The sequence below is a fragment of the Apostichopus japonicus genome, chromosome 23 (assembly GCF_037975245.1).
Source record: "Apostichopus japonicus isolate 1M-3 chromosome 23, ASM3797524v1, whole genome shotgun sequence".
Classification (NCBI taxonomy): domain Eukaryota; kingdom Metazoa; phylum Echinodermata; class Holothuroidea; order Aspidochirotida; family Stichopodidae; genus Apostichopus; species Apostichopus japonicus.
The window spans coordinates 16,914,699-16,940,368 of NC_092583.1; the positions used below are offsets into that span (position 1 = coordinate 16,914,699).

The following is a 25,670-nucleotide window of genomic DNA, read 5'->3' on the forward strand; positions in this document are numbered from 1 at the left end:
TGTGCAAAAGTTTTGTTTTCTTAAATTACTAAGGGTTGTTAATAGATAAGATGTAACAGCCAAGAAGGACAGGTATAGAAGTAGTGTAAGCTGTTCTGGGAAGTATCCATGAAACATGTAAATATGCAGAGCAAGAAAAGAATTATCCACTTTATGTATCTGTTGGTGTAGCCATGTGGTGGTGAAGGGGTAGGGGAGGGTCCTCTTACATAGGTAAGAACAATCATGCCTGCCTAGTCATGACTGAGCTTCCTATACATGTTCCCCTTGACTTTTAGTTCCATGCGTCTCTCTATTCAGCTGGTCAGTCTCGAGAGCGATCAGTATCAAGAAATCCACAAAAAAGTTTTCAAAAATAGTTATCACACACAACCATGGCAGGTTCTAGTTTAGAATCTTCTCCCATCTCCTGGCTCTATTTCACTTGACACTCCCAGTTCTCTTAATGGAATAATTGAAAGACTGCTATTCATATCTATGTGATAGGGGGGGGGGGGGGGGATATGACCTCATGCAAGTACCTTACTTTAATAATACAAAGTTATGGCCTGACCTGCATGAAGTTCCTCCAGTCAATGTCCCTGGGAGATTGACTTTTATACCTACGAGACCTGTCACCTCAAATTCCTGGACAGCCAAAATAAATACCAGGCAACAAATCGACAACTTATTGCCATTTGTGAATCATCTCTGTCAAAGGAGCATTTTCTTTTATTCTTTCTAACAACAGTCCAATTGACCAGTAAATGACACCACAAATGACCCATTACCCAATGCTAAGTATGAAGACCTTAAACAAGTTTGATATGAATAACTGTGAGAGAAATGTTCAAGTATCTTTAAGCAAAAACTGAATGAGATCCCAAAACGACATTTTACCTCAATTCTTGAGCATTCATCATAAACCACTTCACTTGCAAAAGCATTTTTTAAATTAAGGACATTAACAGATGCATACCAGCCCAATGTGCAAGCTCACAAGCTTATAAAATGAAAAGATAAAATGGCCAGCAGAACAATAGAGAAAGAACATGAGTATTCCAATTACAAAATTCTTTGCATTTATTTATTTAATTCTCCACATATGGCTATAACGAGAAGAAAGTTACCAAGGTTATGCTGGTAACGAATCATTTGAAGAATATGTTTACAAATTAAAAAGAAAACTTGTATTAAGTGAAGGTACTGTATATGATACATGTACATGTTCGTGGTATGTAAGGCAAGGCAGATCAAACATGGCATCGATGGCAATCCCTTAAAAAATAGTTTACAAACATGTAACATCCAAAATAACTTTTAATTTAAGGCATGACAGAGAATTAGAAATACTCTGGAGATTCTATTAGCTGGTTGAGTACAGTAGTAGAATTTTAAACTCCTGGCTTATAAAAGATGGCGACAAATTGCCAGACTTTTTAGGAGTTGCAAAATAGTAAATAAAAATTGCTCACCATAGAGAAATGCTTTAAAGGCATTGAAGACTCCCCCCAAAGGGCTTGCCCTGCTCTGAAAAAGTTAACTTTCCGTTGCTTGCAAGTGAAGTTTTCTTCTTGTCTCTACAAAGTGCAGTCAGTAATGAAACGTGATACCTTGTTATCTTTTATCTAGACCTGATGTCCATCGCTGCTATGTACACTGTGTTTTGGGTATTGACCATAGCTGTAAGTATTGACTGTACACTAGTGTCTAATTACTGACTGTAGCAAGTTGTGTGTGTATTTTCTGGGATCGATGGTGGTGTCTAACACTTCTGTTACACCTTATTCGAAACTAGGTCAGATTACCGGCATGAGACGTTTCTTTGTGCGCGAGTCTTCACACCCTTTAAGGGTGGTATGAATTTTGAGTTTTGACCAGAACTGAGTGACCATCGTTATTTGGCTTTTGTAGTATATCAGGGGTCAATACTAGCAAACTAGAAATTCCAGCAGTGGGAATTAACCATTGTGCAAGGAAGTTGGTTAGAAAAGGACCATGTAAAAAATAAGAAGAAGGCAAACAAGAGTAAAGTATCATTCAGATATTTGAGATTAAGGACAACATATATGTATAATATTTGTATGTGATATAACTGAATGAATATAAATTACTTTGCTGGGTCCTTTGAGATGTATTAAGGCAAAGTATATAAAACTCTAGGTCTAACATAAATGAAATGTTTAAGTCTTGTTATAAAAAAGAATAGCTCAATCAACTTGCTTTATGCTATGTGTAGCTATTAACCATTCAATTTACTATATTACATCAAAATTTTATCAGCAAAATATCGCCTGGGTACTGTAGATACCATTTTCTGTAAAACAAAAATACTAGAAAAAGATGACTATATGTCACCCAAGCTATAAAAAGCTATAAAATCAAACTCATTACTTGTACCATGGAGCTATAAACGAGACGTTTATAGCTCCAAGCTTGTACTAGCACTCTTTATATTCTGGTACTCCATCCTCTGCATACTGTACTAGTTAGTACTCAAGGAGTACATTTTTCCTCTTGTCAATGTTGAGACACTGTCCTATCTTAGTATGTTATAAAGTTTGAATTAGTAACTCACATTCATTTGAACATTGCAATAGTATGTGAGTACATGTACTCATACTAATGGCATTGTCCTATCAGTTCATTTGAACATTTATATAAGGTACTCCACATCAGTAGGATTAGACCTATCCTAGGGTATAAATTTGAATTTATTTTTATATTATATATAATATTTATATATATATATATAATATTTATATAAATTTATATAATTATATATAATATATTTTTATGAATTTAATTTGAATAAGGTACTCATCATCCTAGCTTGGTACTCCTTAATGTCCTCTGTTGCTGGTACTCAATTCCAGTCTTTTGTACTAGCACAATAAGATCCACTCCTTGATAGCATACTTACTTTCCCTTCTTCAACCACAACTTTAACATGAGGATAAAATCAAGCATTTCAAAGAGATTTACAGATTGTTTATAGATCATGCACTCAAAAAAAAAACAAAAAAAAATTTATAGGCAAGAAGTTAACATTTTAAGAACCCTGTCTTTTAATGGATCAAGACAATGCAGTAGTTTGACCAATTCAAACTTCTAACAATGACATTGCTGGCTGTGGCTATCTGTTAGGTCCATTCATAGGCACTTTTCTTTAACGGTTTGCATACACAAGGAATTCTAAATCTGGTAATTGGTGATAAAGACTGACCTTCACCAGTGGGGAGGGGAACAAACTAGTCTGGACCTCTTTGTTCTTAACAAAGGTTTCTTGGTAGACATTCAAACATTTCATATTAGAATCCTTACTCCCACCATGCTGTGAAAGGTGCCAGCTCATCCGATAAAAATATGAGGCATGGGCCCCAAAGGTCTAGGGGCTCACAAAGGTTAAATGGGCCCTCAAGTTTGAGGGGCCTTTATGAATACTTCAAGGCAAAACATACCAGTTGTGCCTGCAAACCTTAATAATGGAGGATCAAGCATATGTTGCTAGAGGACACTAGAGGGTGTTGTCTGGTACCAGCTGGAATGCATTTTGGGGTCCTATGTTGAATTTTTAATGATAATTCCCCAAGCCATCCCCCTCCTGTTCAGCACAACAGTTAAAGCCTGTGTTCAGATTTCTTATCTCAAATTGTTCTAGGATGCAAAATGAACAAGCATTTGTTGAATCCAAATATAAACTCACAAGACTATATACAAAATCATCTGTACCTTAAGTCACTACGAGTTTCCAAAAAAGTACTTTGCCATTTGATTTAAACCTCCAATTTGCACCCAGACATTAAGGAATTAGAGTATTAAGGGAGGGATGTGGTTGCTAAGTCTCAGAATTTAAGAAAACTACTCATAAGGAATATAAAAATTCTCGTTAAAAGTATTCCAGGAAAGCAATTATTTGATGGAATCAATTCTAAACTGAGGAGAATAATTGTTGCTAAAAGCGCTATTACAAAACACAGAAAAAAGATCCTAATATATTATATCACAAACTTGGATTTTATCATAAAATTGTGTAATATTACTAATAGAAAAGTAACAGAGAGGTTGGATATTTCAGCTGCAGGGTTCAGCCGTTACTATTACACACGAAAGGAAGTGAACCTATATAACGTTAGAAACAATAGTCAAAAAGAAAGTTTAAAATTCAAATAAGGGATAAATCTTACCTCCATAACGAAGCAACAACTTCATTGGGACAGTATATAGTAACTAAATTGTTTGACAAGTTGGTAACAACACCAACTATCTTACAACTTGGGTGTTTTTGTTCTTATAATTCTTGGAATGTTTTGGAATATGTTGAAAAGTGTTGCCTTTTGCAAATATTTCTATTGACATGGTATTTGACTAAATTATGAGTAAAAGTGTAACATCTATCTTTGCTGTTATAAACCAAGTTACCTAACAGGCGCGTAGCCAAGGGGGGGGGGGCGAAGGGGGCAGCCGCCCCCCTTGAGCATTTTTTTTTTTAATGATTTTATGATATCGCTAGTAATTTCAAAAGAGAAAATGCTAAGATGCAACTTACAAGGCCTGGGAAGTGCCATTTCCAGCGATCTTGGAGGCATTTTCAGCCAAAATTTTCTTGTACGCTTCGAAATTCCTGGCTACGCGCCTGTTACCTATAGAGTACTTTAAGAGCTGAATTTGATGTTGAATCTGAACATTGGTTGCATAACATTGTTCTATTGCAATAATGCTCATTATTGTTCTGTTTGTTACCATTACTGTTCATTATTTTACTTTGAAATATCAGAACATTTATGTTTTTTCTAGGGGAAGGGGGAGCGGGGGAGGGAGTTTGAGGGGGTGGCATCCATGTCATTAAATGCTTAAGACTAATACAGAGAACTGCCCCCACAACAAATTTGTTAGAATGAATCATTAATTACTACTTTAAGAGATAAAAGTGGAAAGTGTGTCTTAGGTTGATTGGATGCCAATCATAACATGTTTCTTTGTACATTTCATAAACATGTGGTAAACCAGTGAACAACTAAGCTAGAACCTATATGGTCTTGGCCTTGGCAATATGCTTTCTGGTATTAAGGCACTTTGCTCATTTAAACAGTTTGATGATGAAATCAAGAGGAATATCTGGATTAAATTTGTAGGATATCTAGTTTTCATATTAAAAGTCACTGTTTTACCTTGAATATGATTCAGTTATCTCTCTGGTATATCACTGGTCTGTCAAAAACTATATCTGCACAAAATACGTCGATATCTTCATAACTGATATCTTCACAAAATATGTTGATATCTTTTATATATATATATACTTTGTCAGGTATCACACTGAATGTGAACCTTGAGTGCAGTTCCAAAGAAGATACCCATACTTTACTTTCTACCCTGGTAACCAGCCCCTTTAGATAAATGACTTTCAAACACTTTAAACGATACAAAAGGAATTTGATCTACACTTATTAGGGTTTCTTATAATTGTTATAATGTCTCGTACGTCAGCAATACATAAAGGTGGAAAAGATTGATGCTGCTTGTTGATGTAAGCAGCCGGAGGATTCACTACCCCATTGTCATATCTCATCTGTAACATTTCCATCAGAGATGTTGTTCTCTAACCCTGCAGGTGATGAGATGATCCTGTAAACTGGTGAACCTTCTCTTATCTCTGCATGAAGTCTTCACACTCATCTGTGGAGAACAACAAAAAGAAGTAGTTATCAATTTGAGAGCTAGAAATGAAACGAACATTTTATTTGGGATGAAATAAATATAGAGCTGTATTAATATTATTATTATTCAGAATTCTGAGACCTGGTTTATTCAGAATTCTGAGACCTGGTACATTCAGAATTCTGAGACCTGGTATACTCAAAATTCTGAGACCTGGTACAGTACATTCAGAATTCTGAGACCTGGTATATTCAGAATTCTGAGACCTGGTACATTCAGAATTCTGAGACCTGGTATATTCAGAATTCTGAGACCTGGTACATTCAGAATTCTGAGACCTGGTACATTCAGAATTCTGAGACCTGGTATACTCAGAATTCTGAGACCTGGTACAGTACATTCAGAATTCTGAGACCTGGTATATTCAGAATTCTGAGACCTGGTACATTCAGAATTCTGAGACCTGGTACATTCAGAATTCTGAGACCTGGTACATTCAGAATTCTGAGACCTGGTACATTCAGAATTCTGAGACCTCGTTTATTCAGAATTCTGAGACCTCGTTTATTCAGAATTCTGAGACCTGGTACATTCAGAATTCTGAGACCTGGTATACTCAGAATTCTGAGACCTGGTACATTCAGAATTCTGAGACCTGGTATATTCAGAATTCTGAGACCTGGTACATTCAGAATTCTGAGACCTGGTATATTCAGAATTCTGAGACCTGGTACATTCAGAATTCTGAGACCTGATATACTCAGAATTCTGAGACCTGGTACATTCAGAATTCTGAGACCTGGTACATTCAGAATTCTGAGACTTATAAATTCTGAGACCTGGTATATTCAGAATTCTGAGACCTGGTATATTCAGAATTCTCTATGTGTTGGTTCACTTTATTAGCTACAAATTGTGTTTCTTAGCAGAGGTAGCAGTCCACCTACAGATAGATATGAAGGAAAACAATAGTTAAAAATTAAGAACACAATTATGATTAATATATTTGAAGTTTTCCTCTAAGTTCTCGTTTATAATAGTTTTCTGCTTGCTGATTATTTTGCTTCTTAATTTGTGGAGAGCCAGTTCATGTGAAGATGGTTAATATCGAAGATACTGCATTGTGGGGAGGTGCCACAGAAAGAGGTACATCTGTATTCTCTCCAATCCTCAAAACAGATCCAAGTCCCTGCTCAATACCATATGATACGTAACAGCATTTCATTATTAAAATACTACAACCACTACTACACATGCCTATGAAACTCATAACCCACTCCGATACTAACAAGGACATTGTGCCATGTGAGTGCTAGTACAAAGCATTTTGCACAGATCTCTCTTGAATGGGTGCAATGAACTGATAATAAGTACCTTCAAGTTCAACTCTTAATGACAATAACATATCTATTAATGAGTAAACTACAGTATAAGTTAATCATATGTTAGGACACTACAGTGCAACAAACCTTTAGTGATGTGTGTGTATTAACCTGATGGAATATGTTGGCATTGTAGATTAAAAACACATAATTTATGAAACTTGAAAAATCCAATATAAACATGCGAGAAAGACTTCAGAAGGGTAGATTAGGAAAGGAGGAGGTTAGTGATATTTAGACAGGGTCATTGGGGGGTGCAGGGCAAGAATGTTACCAGTTAATAGGCTGAGGTACATAGGTGTGCATAGGTAAAGGAGACAGTAAGTGAGGAGTAAAGTAACTCACTACAGTAAAACAAATTTATAATGCTGTGTGCGTATTAACCTAATGGAATATATTGGCATTGTAACATCTTATAATAAAGACTGCTGGCCTTCTATATGTTTAATGAAATAACAAACGACTGTATTCAATTGTAAAGTTAACTCTCACCCTTAACCTTTATCCCTCATTTGCATATCCGAAATGCAAAGACGATATAGGAATGATGCCCTTTATTTTTGTAACAACAGTTAATCCTTTTGTTCAGTCATGCATGTTCGCTGTCGGCAAGCCCTTGCTCGCTGGTGTATGCTTGTAGCTTGGCCACGAGGTGTTACAAGGAAGAACTTTGATTAAATATATGTTACACACGGTTCCTAGTGTTGTACATAGTACTTTGATTAAATCTATGTTGAGCACAGTTCCTAGTGTTGTACATAGTATATTTTTGTATCCTTCTGAACTCTATGTTTACTGTGATCGGCCTCGCTTACAGCATTGTTGATAAAATCACATAATTAACTTTAAATAAATTTTGCATTGAATTTTGACTCAATCAGTTGGTATGATGCCTGATCGGTTTAAGGACGTACCAATCACAAACATTTATTCCTTACTTTACTCCACTAATATCTCATCAGAAATGATGAAAAACATGAGACACCTGACACCTTTAGAGAGGGCAGTGCAGAACAATCTGTCCTTTAGGAGTAAAGAGACTCTTCAAGTTTGGGTGGCCAAAACTTGATCCTATTTCTAGCTAAACTTGTTTATGGGTAATAAAAATAACATTGAAGGTGTCTTGAAAGACCAACATGTTCAGCCACACAAAACTTGGTTTTAGAGACCACTATTAGTGTGTATCAGTCAAGGTGGAATATTATGTGGAGTATGCTACCTTATTACTTCTCACTTGTAAATGTTCCATTAATTACCATAAATTACCATATTAATTCTATTTCCTCATGGCTGATGCAAGTTGTTTTGTAGTTTGAGCAAATCCAGCTGCCTGGTTCCTCATCGAGCTAGTTGCGTCTTCTAATTCCCCGAGCTTCTCTCCTCGTTCGGCTGCTGCCTGTAAAACATTTGTGACAGAAACATGAATAAATTTAACGACACCAAGATCACAAGATGCAGCAGATCCTGGTAAGAATCATACAAAATGTCAAATATTCAAAGTTACTTAGCATCGACATTTACCTAGCATCAAATATGAGCTCATCAAATTTTAAACCCTTTCTGCATTAAGCTATAGCCGTAAATAACAGGCCTTGTTCTAGCTGAACATACTCCGGTCGTTTTCTTGTCTGAGAAAATAACTTTGCATTAAGAAATCCTTACGAAAGGTGACTCAATATCCCTCTCTAACAAATATTCTTAAAGGATCAAAATGCTACCTTGTGGTTATACTTAACCATTTATTCTTATATTATTCTCTTCATGGGATTTATCCTCACTGAGGCTTTGAATGGGACCACTCTTCATATTTGGTGGCAGTGCCATGGAGGGTTGGAAGTTTCAGGAACGTACATTTGAACAGGCTGTCAATTTTAAGTTTAAGTTACTTAAAAATTGGGTGGGGAAGTCAGGAAGCAGTGGAGCTTGGGTGTGTGTGGGGAGTAGAGAGGGGGGAGGGGGTATACAGGAATTTATGGGTGTACCTTTCTCGGATCCCTAAATCCTTGTGTCTGTTGCTTCAGTTTCTCCTTCTCCTCTCTTTCTTTTTCAATCTTCTCCATCCTCTCTGCCAAAATTAATAAATAAAATACAACATTAATAAAAAAAGGGAAAAATTTGAAACTGTCCTATAGTCTGACAAAAGACTTGTCATTGTGCTGCTTAATATAAAAGTCATCTTTGACAGGACACGACATGCATAAAAACACTGAAACTCACCTCTCGCATATTTCGATTTCATTCTGGAGGATGAAACCCTTTGAAGTTTGCCCCTCTCAAAGTTGCCCGAAGAAGCTGTAAACATCAATAAAGATGGTGAAATATTTAAGAATAATTGGGATAAAGTAATTAAGATGACTTACATCATCTCTGCTAACAGGCTCTTCCTGACGTGCATAACATGGACGAACAAAGAAACAACACCATATTGAATGTTTTAATCTCTTAGAGATACTATAAAGGCTTTATACACCATTAAGGGACACTACAGAATCATAAGGCTAATCATATTCCCTATAAACGTTAAGGTAATTATGAGGCTAACCAAAAATTCTCTAATCTGATTCATCTTGCTCTGTGAATTCAAAGCACATTAAAAATTGGCAAAAAGGAAACAAGAAATCTCCAAAAAAAGCCATAGCAACCAAATCACCATTGATCTTACAGTTGAACCAAAAGCCAGGGTGAGACAACAAATAACAAGAAGACTTTTACAGGTTTGGACAGCAAATATTTAAATATTAAGATAAGATCAGCCACCCAATGCCACAACATTATTACAGTAATTCTTCAGTCCCATCACATACTCTTTTAGTTATGTTCAACCATTACCATTACCATCTTTTTAATGCATGGAAACTTGCTGCCTAGCTAAGCGCCTCAAAAAGTTCAGTTAGTTCAACAGTTTGGGAAGAAACTGACTCAATTCGAGTGCTTTTTGCTTAAAATACAAAACCTTGCAACCTAACTCTACACAACCTGCATAATTTGGAAGAAAACAAAGAGTAAAAAATATACTGGTAGCATTGCCCTGATGTATTTCTCATACATCTGTTATATTATCATGAAGATTCTTGTACTTGAAGATGCACAGGACTACACATTACGAAGACCATATGGGAAGATATCTACACTATAGCATACTACCAGCAAAACTTTGATATCAAGGATGTGACAGCCAGTAATAGTATTAGCTTAGTATTGGCATTACATGCCACATGCAGTCTGTAGGTTTTCTGAAACACTGTACATATTATTTTACTTTAAAATAGCATCATACTATATCTCCTTGTCCAAAATGTGTTACATACAGTATGTGGGATACATATTTGTACAGCTATATACTGTATCTACAGTGTCCATTTTACATTTAACTGAAGTAATATATACCAACCAATCACAGTGATAACAGTAGGAATTGTTCAACACTGCAAGTACAGGTCAACTGCTTCAAAGAAACTGGCTGTTTTTGCATTCTAACTTCTAAAGTTATCAAAATGGCTTCTCTAGCTATCACGTTAGCTTCTCTAGCTATTACCTAAGCTTCTCTCGCTACTAACTTAACTTCTCTTGCTATTAACTAAACTTCTCTAGCTAGTATTAACCAAGTTATTAAGTTAGCTTCTCTAGATATCACATCAGCTTCGTTTGCTATCAAGTTAACTCTCTAGTTATCAAGTTAGCTTCTCTAGCTATTCCTTAAGCTTCTTTAGCTACCACCTAATCTTCTTTAGCTATCACCTAAGCATTTCAAGCTATCATCTTAGAAGCTTCTCTAGCTATCAACTAAGCTTCCCTAACTATCAAACAAGCTATTATGAACCATGGTAGCTCTGTAATCCAAGCTTCTCCAGCTACCAACTAAGTTTCTCTGGCTATCCATCAAGATTAAATTAATTTTCTCTTGCTAGTTTGGTTGTACAAATGGCTTCAGGGATGATGTCTGAAACTATTTCCAAATATAATCAGCCTTAATTGTTGTACAACTGGAAGAGACTATACCTACAATAAATACTATACAAATACTGTACCTGTGCCTTACAGAATCGACCCTCTGGTCAAAGGACTGGGGTGGAACTGAAACTGGAACATTTAACCCCACAGCAAGTTATAGTACTTATTTGAAGGTGACTACAGGTATGAAATGTAAACAAATCTGTTATGAAGCTAATTCTTTCAAGCATTTCTTGATCTAGAGTAGGCCTACATCTGTTAGGATAGGCTGCATGTATGATACTGTACTTGCTATACTTTCCTAACATACAGTAGTATAACCCATTCACTAAATGCAATTGTACTTGCTTCCCTCTTCATGGAACAAATGCAAATTATAAACCTTTACATGTATATCCCAACAATGACAATACAATATGGTCGTAACTTCTCCCTCTTACATAGTATTCTATCAGTGAGCTGTTTTAATTGTCATGTGGTTTATGAGTGACAATTTCATTTCTCGATGAATATAATAAAAAATATATAATAAAACACTAAACTATGCAGTTGTCATAGTAAGAAAACAGGCATAAAATTATACTCATGCAGCAAATGGAGAGAGCCTTGCATTCACCATGTACCGGTGTATATAATCTTAGGGAATAATTTAGTCTTCAAATTTTGTGGAAAAAGCAGTGAGAGCTCTGAAATTTTTCCCCTGAATGTTTCCTGTGTACAAAACCTGCTACATCTTTCATCTTTGCACTTGTTAAACGAATTTGTCCATTTTGTTATGCCATACTAGCTACTGTATACATTCATCCCTAACCAATAGTGATAAAGGCTTAGTTTTGACTGTACGATACCTGATAATTGTCCATCTTCACTGCACGCACTATCCATAATGTCTGTTCAAGTTTAATATCAGTCAATGTAGCATTTAGTCATCAGGAAGCACATTACACCATAAATAAGTTCTTTAAGAAGCAATGCTTGCAGTGTTCCCAGAGACCATCACAACAATTTCAGAGAATCACAATATAACACCCTACCAATATAAATCACAATCATCCAAATAATGATAAACTGTAAATCCAAAACAGATGATGCAGTTTGCATTTCCTTTTACATTAAATCTCACATGCTAAATTGTATAAATTTATCCAATAATCTCTGTTTCCCCTGCAAACTAGGTTAGGCTTATAATTACAGTACTCTTGTCTGCGTTGATCCGAGAGTTGTACTCACGAATAAAGCACGATGATCAAATTATGCAGAAGATCATCCGTGTGGAACAGAAGAAATTTAAATCCAAATTAACTGCTAAAGATTTGCCTCAACAGTATATCAAATCTATATTTTTCACGTCTCAAATAAAGCCATGCTGTACAGCAGTGTACAGTCCTTGGTTATTCTACTGTTTGTGGGCAGTGTCAAAACAAGTTCACTCTAGCATATCCACATTATGCACAGGAAATATTTTGGATTAGATTATTAATTTCAGCAGCCAAGCTGTCATAGCAACAGTGGAAAATTATCATAAAATTTATGGCATTGTCTCAGAGAGGATGAGTTCTCTACAAGAGAGGAAACCATGATTTAGTATGGTTATGGTAATGACTAATCATCGTTAGTAAAACTAGACAATTAACAGACAGCACAAGTCATGAGCTAAAACTGAACAAACTTTATACGGGATGCAATCGAGTCACAGTGTCCAGACGTATGTAGCTTGTCTCAATGCAAATTAGAAGATTTCTTGGTCAATATGTCCAATGTGTAGGCATACAGCTATCCAGCTTATTAAGTGAACAACAAACTTGGTAGATGAGAAAAATTTTCAAAGTTTGGCATTCCAACTTTCACAGAAAAAATTAGCACCTGGGAATAACAAAATAAACACAAGAAATCACTCTTAGCTTCCCTTTACTTTTTGTAACAATTTGTAAGTTACATCTACACATGAGAGACTAGTGTACAACTGTATGTGAGTAGGACTTCCTCAGGATTAATCTAGAATGAAAAGTAAGTATCACAATAGATCCCTTGAGAAAAAGAATTTACAAATAGTTTGCTTTCTGGTAAATTCCTAATATTTTACGAAGTTATCCTCCATGATGATCAAAACACAGTGATACTGTCAGCTGTAATTACAGTACTTCAAATTGTTATCATGACCAACAATTTGCCACAAAAATATGGATCAAAATTCCTATAACAACAGCAAAGTTTATGCAACAGTCACTTTTATAATGTATAGCAAAACACCATGTACGGTAATATGAGCAGCAAATAAATGACTTTCATCGCCACCTACACAGAGATGTGAATAGGAAACCTCATTACGATTTTGAAAACTAATTAATCTTCATGCATGGCTATAAGTAGTGTTTCCCTCAGAAGCCAAGCCATAACTTTAAGGCCTCCCACTAAACTGAATCCAGCCTAATTACAACTTTTCTCTTTGTTTTTTTTGTCTTCTCACTCTACAAAATACTACGCATAATCAACCATTCTATCCTGAAGGTTTTCACCTCCCATTCAAGTAATTACTGCTTCATTTTATTTTTTAAGCACCTTTGTTTTTACTGATGAATTCTTCATGCTGCAATGAAGTGAGCTACTGAAGTATGAAATCCTAGAATAAGGGTTGACCTTGTGAGTGTTCAGTGCTCTCTGAAATATTAATTAACGATGGTACTATTAAAGGCTCAAAATCATTATTAGAATGTCAATATATCAGAGGGCACGAAAAAAATATCAAAGACAACAAAAATATCAAAGAAAAAAAAAATGATGAAATAAAAGCAGGGATGTAAAATGGTTTATTATCGACTAAAAATTATTTTCTGACAAAAAGAAAACGTTTACATTGGACTTCAAAGGAAATTGGCCTTTCGTAGATGTTCCATATCATTGAGAAAGTCCTTCACAGCATGTGAGTTCAGTAGCTGTTTATCAATTTCAAGTCTTAGGTTTCACTGTAAGTATTAAGAAAAGTTATGCTAAGATAATAATGCTTGACCCATCTGTACAAGCACTTTTCAATATGAATTTACATGAACTCAGAAGTTCAAACTGCATTCTAGTCTTGGTGATGTAAATTTTGTAATATAATAAGGCAAATATTGACTGTTTTCTCATCATAAAGGAGGACTTGAAGCAGAATTTTTGAATATGTGGTACAGTAGTCCTAGAATAATATAAATTATCAGAACTAGTAATGATACTCAGCTTAATGATATTAGCTACAGTAAATCTCTTGAAGGTTAAGTGTTTTTTTCATAAATTTTATTTATCCTTGATAAAGTTACAATGTATGATAACAAGTATGTTAGTTGAGGCAGGGATGTACATTATAAGTACTATTCTGACAGACACCATAAAAGTCTTATGTTTTTCCCTTTTAGTTTTGTGTTGCACTTTGGGAACTAAGCTGATGGTCTGTGTGTTTAACTGTACTTGTACTTCATACACAATTTCCATTGATCAATGTCAGATGTTTACAGGGTCACTACAGTATTAATTATGTACTACAGTTACAGTATTGTTACAGGAGTGTTAGCTCAGTGGTTAACGCCGGTGCCTTCCAATCATAACAGGCGTGTATCCAGGGGGGGGGCGTTGGGGGCGCGCGCCCCCCGGGTAAGAAAAAGAGGAGAGAAAAAAAAGAGAAGAAAAAAGGAAAAAAGAGGGGAAAAAAGAGGAGGAGGAGAGGAAGGGAAAAGAAAAAGAAGAAAGAGAGAAAAAGGAGAAAAGGAGGGAGTAAAAGAAAAACGCGAAGACACCGGGGAGAGAAAGAGGAACAGTGACATCATTACAGCGCTGAAGGGTAGCCAGTGATGGATCAATGATTTCGTAAAAGTGTGACTCACCCTACCCCTTACACCGACAACTCCATTTTTTGACGTTTCCATTTTCCTCTCTCACTAATGATCTATATATGTACTATATATGGTCTATCATAATGCGTGTGTAGAATTGTGCTATGAAACCAACTGTGGCTGGTCTCGAACTCGACCGTGTCGTCGGGGAACATGACGCATTTTGGGATGGGGGCGACCGCCCGCCCCCCCCATTCAGCATTTTTTTAAATGATATCGCTAAGTAATTTCAAAATAGAAAGTGCTTAGAGGCAACTTACAAGGCCTGGGAAGTGTCATTTCCAGCGATCTGGGAGACATTTTCGGCCAAAATTTGCTTGTACGCTTCGCGCTAACAAATGGTCCTGGGTAGTGCCATTTCCAGCGATCTGGGAGACATTTTCGGCCAAAATTTGCTCGTACGCTTCGCGCTAACAAATGGTCCTGGGTAGTGCCATTTCCAGCGATCTGGGAGGCATTTTCGGCCAAAATTTGCTTGTACGCTTCGCGCCAACCTATGGTGGCGCTACGCTTAGATAATTTGCCTACAGGCTTCGCCCCTCCCTTGGCAAATTCCTCGCTACGCGCCTGTTCGAATTTGTAACGCAAACAGCAGATATCACATCATATCAGTGAGCATGAAAATGGCATTCCAGGATGAAAAGCCTCAAAACTGTCCGACTTGCCTGAAAAAATAACCAAAAATTTTCGCGCGCGTTCAACGTCTTCATGTCAATATCATATAAGCAAGCATCGGTTATTACATCCCATGCCATCATGTACCGTACGGTCCATTCAAATTGCGCAGTATTTCGCGGGATGCTAATGTAAACAACGACATGTCTCATGTAGCTATATAAAAAGCATGGAGGTCCAATTATGTCAAAACTCTCTTTTACATTAGTAATGGCGAATTAGGGGCTGCACCCCCGCCGCACAGTGGCGGAGCGTCCATACGGTCGGGGGGGTTGGATGCCCCCCCCTGACGGACTCAAATGGACTGCTGGCGCCTTTTTCAGCTCTTTACCACTTTTTACTTATTCTAGATTATTGACTTTTTTATTGCGCTCTCATCTACTTATTGACATTTCTCACATTCTGTTGGTGTAATTTGGCGATGACACCTATTTATTCTTCGTTTATCCGCAAATTAGCCAGGCCCGGAAAGGGTCATTTCCGGCGATCTAGGGAGTATCTTTATTCAAAAATTTTCTGTACGCTACGCGCCAACCAGTGGTGGCGCTCCGCTTAGATAGTGTCGAAAGCGCTCCTACAAACCATTCTCGCCACTCCTGACCAATACCCCTAGCTCCACCACTGCCGCCGCGCCTCCTACGCCTATGTGTGTAGTGTTCGGTTGAAGGAAATATCTGCTATTTTTTCATTTCCTTCAACCAAGTTTTATAATAGCCGTTATAAGAGGTTTTAATGTTTGTACACCAATAAATTAACTGTGTCGGAATTTTCGAAAATTTCTGACCAACATTCTGCATCACACTTCCCTCTACTCGTGCAATTTTCACCGGTCTGTTAGGGGTTGAAGGAAGTTTTTCTATATTGGTTGTCCATAGATGAAATTTTGTACAACATTATGGGTATGTTTTGAAGTGAGTTTATTCACGAGAAATGTGAATTTTCAAATTCTGAACAAATATGGGGCTTAAAACCTTGAAAAGTGGGGCTGACGGGTATTGTGGGCCGCGACATAGAATCACCTACAAAAGCAAAGACCCACAGGAGATGCCATCAGGTCGAACATGATGTGTGCCGGGTTGACAAACTTCAAAAAGGTTATGGATGGAAAAAAAAAACTATTAGGAAATACCTGGTTCTCAGGCAAAAAGTGTACATCTGGTTGGTCATTTCAAGCCCGAGAAGTGCCGTTTCCGGTGATCTGGGGGGGTTTCAAAACAAGAAATTTTCTTGTACGCTGCGCGCCAACCGATGGTGGCGCTTCGCTTAGATAGTAATTCGCGCCCCCCGGGTTTGAAAATCCTGTATACGCGCCTGCATAAGGTCCCCCTACTATAGCTTCACCCCTTAGTTACTGTACATACAGTGAAAAGAACATAAGTACTGTAGCAGGTACATGTGTTCATTGACTATCATCCCAAAGGCAAAGGTTATTTATTTGTCAAAAGAACCAAAATGTTAGAGACATTTGAAAGGTGGTAGGTTTACCAGGTATGTCATTCCTGGAGGGAATGTGGAGGGTTTGGTGCTTATTACAGCAGTGTCACCAAAATGTATAACTTAACTGCAATGTAAAGCATATTAAGCATTAGGCATTAAGAAAAAACCAATCTGACCAGTTGATCACAACATAATTAACAGACTTTAGATTTCACTGTTGTAGATAATGCATACAGTACTTATCAAAACTAAAGGCATACTGACAGATATCAGATATAGTAATTTCTACAGGGTTAAGTTGAGAGGTCACCTTATTGTATTATGTTTTACTTCTGTATCAAACAGAAATGTTACACAGTCAGGACTAAGGAATATACCTTAATCAAATTGGTGCCTCCCATTCCAACCCACTACCTCCCCTCTCCATGGATCGTCAAGACTGTATATCAGAAGAAACTTATAATTACACAACTTTGTAGTACAAGCTTCATTTGTCTCCATTAAATGTCCCAACATATCACCAGACAATCACCTCCCTCCTCTCCTCTCTCCTCCCATCCCTCCTCCACTCCCTCCCCGCCCCCACCCACATGGACAGGTGCCTGATCAAAGGCAATACAAACTGAACATTGAATATCTTAACAAGCGACCAGCATGAAGTTGCAATAACTAAAGCTACACAATTCAAGTATCTTTCTTTGTATACTGTAACATAAAACCTTTTCGAGTTTAAATAAATTATCTTGTATTAAATGTCACAGAAATATAATACTTCTAAGATCTATAAGCATGTCAGTCTTTGCAACAAACAGGAAACAGTGTAGAATATAAAGTGTACTGTGATATGACATGCTCACTCTGTTCAAAGCTGTTGTCAATGAAATTTGATGACCACATTGTGAAACACACACGCACAAATATAAACAGTCAAATTTATTAATAACAGGAAGTAAATATATATTGGTCAGAACTATTTTTCTTAGACTGAATAAAAAAAAATTCTCCAGTGCAATAAACATGTGTGAATTTCCACTATAAAGATCTGTGTAAAGAAATGTTTTGTGAGAATCAAAACCTGCTCAGATAAGTGTTCTCTTTCTTATAATTTTTAAATATTCAGAGGGCGTGGCAGGCAAACAGAGAGGAGGGACAAATGTGTGTGTCAATTATTTTACAGATTCCTCGTTTTGTCCTTTCGGCAGACAGACAGGTCACTGTCATTACAAAATTTTAACATCCATTAATCATTAATGGTATAATAATAGAAAAGCAGTTAATATAAAGTAGCATACTGTAGATATAATGTACTGTAGGCTATGTGCTTGTACTGCACAAAAGTACATTAAAGGGAGTGAAGACTCCCGCACAAAGAAAATGTCGAATGAGGTGTAACAGAAGTGTTAGACACCACCTTGATCACCATCGATCCCAGAAAATACACACACAGCTTGCTATCGTCGGTAATTAGACACTAGTGTACAGTCAATAAATACAGCTATGGTAATTTCCCACAACACAGTGTACATAGCAGCAATGGACATCTCAGGTCCAGATAAAAAAGGTATCACGTTTCATTACTGTCTGCATTTTGTAGCGACAAGAAAAAACTTCACTTGCAAGCAACGGAAAGTTAACTTTTTCAGAGCGGGGCACGCGGTTTGGGGCGAGTCTTCAATGCCTTTAAATATGGTAAAAGTGGGTGGTAGATAAACCTGGACAGGGTTGTAACAGGTCATATAATTTTATATGCTTGTCACTATGATGTCATGATGCTTGGGGTAACATATCTTAAACTCTCTACATTATGCTCTGATCCTCTTACCTATTTTTTCTTTGGCATGCTTCTCCGCGTATTTTTGATGATGGTGTTCTTCTCCATGCTTGATCAGAGCTTTCTTCACCTTTCCAGCGGTTTTTGTGACTTTTGATGTCACACCGAAACTGATGTGTTTCTTCTTCTTTTTCTTCTTGGCATCCCTCTCTTGCTTTTGGTTGATTTCATTCGACACTAACGCAGAGTTTTCACTTTCAGATATTGTCTCATAACTACGGGTATCATCAGAGAGGTTAGAGGTATGGGGTAGAGGGGCAAATGTCACATGACTCTTCTCCTCTATTTTTCGATTACCATCACCGGAAGTTTCTTCATCTTTCTTTGTATTTGTCTCTGGTGTCTTCTCCACAACTACTTCTACAGTCGTCTGAAGGTTTGACTTTGGAATATCTGCCTGACTTTGTGGTAATGGCTTGTCTAATTGCCGTGGTCTCACAGAGCCACTTTTTACTAATCTCTCAGTTTCTTTCTGAGGGACCCATGTCTCTGATGTTTCTGTTGTTATGGTGCCGTAACCTCTCTGGCTATGGATAGGACTGTTTGCTACAGGGCTTCCATCACTGCACTTGTCTGATCCATCACTGGGATTCAAACATGAACAACAATTACCCATATTAGACACCTTACAGAGAGATACGACCATACATCTGTTGATACAAGGCTGGTACCATCTTAAAAGTCAGTGCTGCAAAAAAAATAGAAATGATACTGTATGTAACCTAGCTGAAGATATGTATACCGTAAACCAGTTCAAGGTAGGCTAATTACAAATGATGCAAAGAGAATATTCAATATTCCCCAAACATATTCATGTATTATTGTCAGAATATTTCCGCTCAAATTAGCTTAATGCTAAGGGTTTCTCATTACTAAAACATATTTGAAGCGTTGATGGCCGACACACTCAATCACCCACCAAGAAAATGAATATATTGCATTTCTATAACATATTTAACAAGGGAGTCTAAGAAAATGGGACCCAAGTCCAAGACTTTGACAGAAGTCAACATCACTGGTTAGTCCTCATAACTCATAATAATAAAAGGGTGATACTCTCATAAAATCATTGCTTTACTTGATTCCTCATCCAGAAAAGTGCATATGGTATAGAGTCAGATAGCTTGAATTCAGCTAAGACAGTATTGCACTGGTTAACTTGTTAATGCTATGAACTTTGTGGTGTTGGGTGAGATCAATTGTGAGATGTCTTGTAATAACATTCTATTATGTGTAAAAATAAGTTGGCCTCACATTTCGATCCTAGCAGGATCTTCTTCAGAGGCTAAATGACAAGTAACAGTAACAGAAGGGACAAAAACACGCACAGAATACAGACAGGTTAATGAGCATGGTGAACACAAAGAGATAGATGTAAGGAGATTAGTAGACAAGGGATGGAGAGAAGAAAGTAACAGGGGAAGAGGAGAGGTAGGAGATAAACAGTGGAGGGACAAAGCGAGGATTAAGGGAAAGGATTAGGGAATAAACTGGAGAGGACAAAGATAGAAAGGTGTGAAGAAAAAAGGGTGGAAGAGAGCTGTGTGAAGAGGAGAGATGGGGGGGGGTGGGGGAACAAGGGGAGCTGGAGGGGGGGACAGAAGAAAAGTTAGTCATGTCCTTCCTGAATGTTGAGCCCATGAGGTTGAATGGTGCGAAGGCGTTGCATCTACAGCCCCTCTCTCTGCTGATTCGTACTAGGTCAGGGCGGCTACCTAAGGATTCAATCCCCTGTAGGGACATGTCGTTAATGGTATGGTTGGGAAGGTTAAAATGTTCTCCAACTGGGGTATCAGTCTTCATGGTGTTGACTGTGGATCTGTGACCATAGATTCGCTTCTTGAGGGTGGTTTTGGTTTCGCCAACATATTGGATGCCACAAACTCTACAAGAGATCAGATAGATGACATTAGTGGTTGTGCAAGTGATGAGACCTTTAGTCTTGTGTTTGAGTTGCATGCTGTGGCTGGTGATGGAATTAGATTCAACAATGTGGTGGCTGCAGATGACGCATCTCGAAGTACGATCACATTTGAAAGTATCATGCTGAATGGGTGTAGGGTTAGAAGTTAGAGGTGGAACAGCAGCACGCACAAGAAGGTCTCGTAGGTTGTGGACGTCTGTAGGCGATGGTGGGTTTTTCAGGGACGGCTTGCTTGTTTTTACTTTAACATTCTATTATATAAGAATGAACCATATCTTTGGGCACACCTGTAACTTAATATATTGGCGAGCTTATATATTCCGACTTTAGATGCACATGTGGTTAGACCAAGCCGAAGTTATTTGTACATGAATCACGAGGTTAATCAATCCTGACGCCCTTGTTTGTGCTATAAAAAATATGCCTAAAAAGTTAGGCTGCTGTAGCCTAGCCCACAAACTTGAATCTAAAACTTTCAATTAAGTTACCGAATTGTTTTGGAAATCACTTTGTTAGCGAAACTTTCTTCTAACTTAGCCTGTCTGATTTAAATATAGCCTAGGCCATGTCTATGTAGTGAAAATGAAACGGAAAATGCTCACTGTGACTGTCATATTTTCACGAATCGCTGGGAAGTGGCATTTGAATGTTGTGCAATTGCACTGAGTATGTATTGTGCGAAATATAATAACTTGGTCTACGATGATGACACTGTTGTATGTTTACTCAAGTCAGCTGACCGTACAAAATATATGTTTGGGATTTACGCCCTCTAATTCTGAAGTAGCTAATTTCCCCGAACGATTAGGCGCGATTCTGCCCGAAGTTTTCATTTCTAGTGGACAACGAGAGGTATCAAATAAATAATGAAGCATCTGTGATGTAAGCCATTTGGGAGACGTTTATAATACTTAGCATAGGCGTAGGGGACAGTCCCAATTTGGGCGGAAGGGGAAGGGGGCAGAAAGTTTCTGTCCGAATTTGAAACTTTGTCCGAATTTTCGAAACTTATTACACAAGCCGCATGAAACATGCTTGATGCCGGTTGCGAGTATGATTTTATTGAAATTGTCATTTGTAAGCGTACTTAGAATAGTTGGTACCCGGGACGGACCGCCCCACTTAGTACGCCATTGTATGTAAAGGTGTTCCACAGTCGAATATAAGAAGTTTCGAAATATTTTGTAATAATTATTACTAATAGGCACACCTTTGTGTGGCTGTTGGCATTAATGTTATAGAACATGGGTTTTAGTACATACGAAGGAGACTAGCCAAGTATATTATTACATGAGCAATTTGGACGGCCTTTAAACTATGTTGTCGATTACAGTCGAAAAATAAGTGTTCCGAGGCTGCCGGTATTTTCAACAACCTTTGAAAAGGCTTGCAATCGTTTTTATCTCCCGACGTTTTCATTACGTGTTAAAATACTCAGGCAAGAATCGTTGATGATTCGGGTAAGAATCTGAAACGATTTGGACGAGAATCTGGAACATTCGGGCAAGAATCGGAAACGATTTGGGAGAGAATCGGGAACATTCGGGCAAGCATCGAAGAAAATTTGGGCAAGCGACCGTGTATTAAACCCTTTGCAATATCGTTTCAATTATAAATTAAATTACATTTTTTTCCCGAGGCTGCCCGAATTTTTCAACAAATTTTGCCCGAATTTTGATCCCACTGATATTTTTTTCTTGGGGGGGGGGGAGTCTGCTCCCTGCCCGCCCCCACGATCGTGCGCCGATAATACTTAGTACCACTCTACTGTCACGCTTCAACACACTCGACCATTCATCTGGGTTGATGGCGACATCAGGCGCGGAAACAGGGCATGTGGGGTGGTACCCCCCCCCCCCCCCATAAACACACAAAAACATCTTTTTTCAACCTCGCACAAAATTCCATATTTTTTTTAGCACAGGCTTCTGTATAGTCTAAACCTATACCCCAGAATACACCATCTGCCACACCCCTCTTTAATAAAGTCCTGGATTCGTCTCTGACTTTTCCATACCTACCTTCCATATACCTGTACCAGTCGAAGAAATTTTGAAGTGAAATCCTGTGCTTGCCACTGAAAGCACTTGCTACGATAATGTGATCAATTCCGAACCTGTATATCTGAAATAGGATATTCATGTTTCTCCCATTGTTACTAAACGTGCTTGAAAGCAGGACCCGAAAACACCATAACGAAAAATAGTCTCAAATGGGTGTACAGTTGTTATAACTTTCTGTTTAGAGTATTTTCTTATACCTTGCAATATAAGCCAAATTGTTCAGTATATGACAAAGTTTTTAACAAATCACAAAACTGAGTAATATATATCAATAATAAACAGACGGAAGAAAAATATATTTACCATTTGAAATATTCTATTAAATTATAAAAATATGTAAATGTTGGGAATCTCTGACGAGAGAGGAAGAGAAGATGGATATTACCATAGTGGAAATGAATTTGGGGTGTTTGGTCAATCTCGAGCCTTAAAGCCTATATGAGTTCGACTAATTAGAGGTAAGGTTGACGATTTTGATATACCAAAAAGAGAGCAAATATTTGTACAATTAAAGATCTTAGACTAGTACACAGCAAAGCCTCTTTGTAGATTGTAATGACAAGAGGTATCAAGCGCTAATGATGTCTGCAATAAAAGCAATATTATACTTAAAAAGACAAACAAAACGTCGGAAATTTTAACTGAAGCTTCATCATTTTATTTAAATCTTCCTTGAGCTTTCTTTGCACCTCGTTTAGTACAGTTAATTAGACGTTTACAGTGATTTATTACGTCACAATCAATAAATAATTATTAATTAAAGAGGGCTTGACGTTTTGATCTTATCAGGAGCTTCTTCAGAAGCTTTTTGAAGTAGATAAACAGTTTACTAACAAATATTCCTCTCTTTGATTTAATAATAAAATTAGAGCTGAATAATTGTTTAATTTATTAAAACAATAATTCGTTAACATAAAGTTTTAATTTCAAGCTAATAATGTTGAGATGTTACTGATAGTCTTACAATATGTTAGATCAAGAAATGTAAACGGATCCTTTATTGGATGTTTCGTAAGAAAGAAAATTATTTAACAGAGATAAAAGACCTACAATCATATCTTATACAGGAACCATTTTAAGCTTTTCATATGAGACAAACTCTCCTTTTTTCGTGACACAGACCCACGTTTCTCGCTAAGTAGCTTTGAAGGTAACATTCTTAATCGATACAATATATTTCGTTATAAATATTCAATATATTTGTTCAACCAAAGTTAAGTGGATTCATGACTTCTGTACAAGCTTTAACCGTCACTGGGTATAGTTTATGCGTTGCCCATTTAATTTTCCGATCTATGATCCGTGTCAATGTTTAGTTCAAGAGGTCCGAGTCGTATTGTTGATAGATAAATCCGAATTGCAGTCGCTCACGGAGACACAGTTTCTCCAAATAATCCAATTTGTGCCATGGGGCATTGCTTTTGATAACCTAAAATTAGGTTTGTAAATGAGTAGGTTTTAGGCACAAATTGTCTTCTCCTTAAATGTTCGACAATTCATTTGCCTGGACTGTTGGTACCCTGCTCTCGTCTCCAACGAAACTGCAGAAGAGAGGGCGGCATAACATATTTGAGTTTCGTTGTCGTACAAAATCGCATTACAATGCGCCTGTTGACAGAGTGCGCAGCATTTCGTTAAACTGTGTATATGGTGCATCGACGTCATCTTCGAATCATTTGGAATGTCTTCACCCATCGTCGCGAATCCATAGAATTCACCAACGTCTATACCTGTTGAGGTTAATGTTTGAGAATCAAAACTATAAAGCCAATTAATGTTGTAACTGTTAGTAAACGAGATGATGGTAAATAGTTACATATAAATGTAGTCACGGAGGAGGAACCGTCCCAATGAACATAAGTCGAACTAATATAAAAAAAATATAAGAAAAATGTAAACTGTTCAATTGATATTTCTGATCACACTTCGATGTCTTTTAGTGTCCGTTTGTGTGTCTGGTGGAGGGCCAGGGCCGGGAGGGGGGGGGTCATACACACTGTCATATATAACTTTTGTTAAATGACCACTAACCACTCCACAGAAGTGCACCTTTCGTATTGCTCTATTAACGTGTATGATTGTGGGTGACCGAAGAGGCATATGGATACATAATATTAGAATTGAAATTAAACCTCTTTCTTTAATAGACATAACACATAGAGGACCCCCCCCACCCCCTAGCCCCAGCTCTCTCCTGTCAACCCCCTACGCAGAAAGGTCCAACAATCTATCTATTAAGATATGGAATCATCAATAATATACCTGGAACTTGTGTGCTTTCATCAAATGTTCTAATTTCAGTGGTTTCGTGGTTTCTTGTGGTAACTGAAAATAATAAATAAATTGTTTGGTAATATAGCAGATTTGTTTATGACACTCACTTAGGTTTGCTTATTTTGTTCTTCGGGCCATTTGATCTACAAAAAGGTAAATTAGAATTTACTTGTATAATATGTAAATAAATATTATATAAATAAAAATGAAACGTTTTTGAAATAGCGCGATATGAAAATATAATCTGGTGTATACAAGGTTAGAAAATAAATTTTTGAAGCCGACACCAGAAGTACATGCCAGTATAGATATCACACTTCATACATTAACTTGTCGCATACCTAGCAATATAACGAAGACAAGATTGTTGCTCGTCAATATATACCTTTCCGTTGTTGTTTGGTAATTGAATGTGCCAGGATACATCCATGTGGCTCTGAAGTGATTTATAGATTAGGTCGAACTTAACTCATCAATGAAGCAGACGAGTAGTGATGGCGTACTCGTATTCTAGCATATTTACATGTACTTGTTACCCGCCCTGGACCCCCACTCCCACAACTCCCCTACAACCCCCCCCCCCCACCAGGGCTTTGAAATCAAGTCCATAGAAGTAAAATTTCTCTC

The 25,670-nt window shown here is 37.3% G+C and overlaps 1 protein-coding gene across 2 annotated transcripts; it reads right to left on the reverse strand.

The window, feature by feature from the left end:
- Positions 1-1,038: 1,038 nt before the first annotated feature.
- Positions 1,039-21,418, reverse strand: LOC139964625 (uncharacterized). Of its 2 annotated transcripts, XM_071966380.1 has the most exons (7): positions 21,309-21,359; positions 20,037-20,667; positions 18,774-19,470; positions 9,240-9,314; positions 9,005-9,087; positions 8,289-8,418; positions 1,039-5,658 (listed from the first exon to the last, which is right to left on the reverse strand). In XM_071966380.1, the coding sequence occupies exons 3-6, from the start codon at positions 19,426-19,428 to the stop codon at positions 8,299-8,301; spliced, it is 933 nt and encodes a 310-aa protein (XP_071822481.1). In that variant the 5' UTR covers positions 19,429-19,470; positions 20,037-20,667; positions 21,309-21,359; the 3' UTR covers positions 1,039-5,658; positions 8,289-8,298. The 2 variants fall into 2 exon arrangements, with proteins under 2 accessions (XP_071822481.1, XP_071822480.1); XM_071966379.1 differs by lacking the exon at positions 20,037-20,667 and having other exon boundaries at positions 21,309-21,418.
- Positions 21,419-25,670: the final 4,252 nt, after the last annotated feature.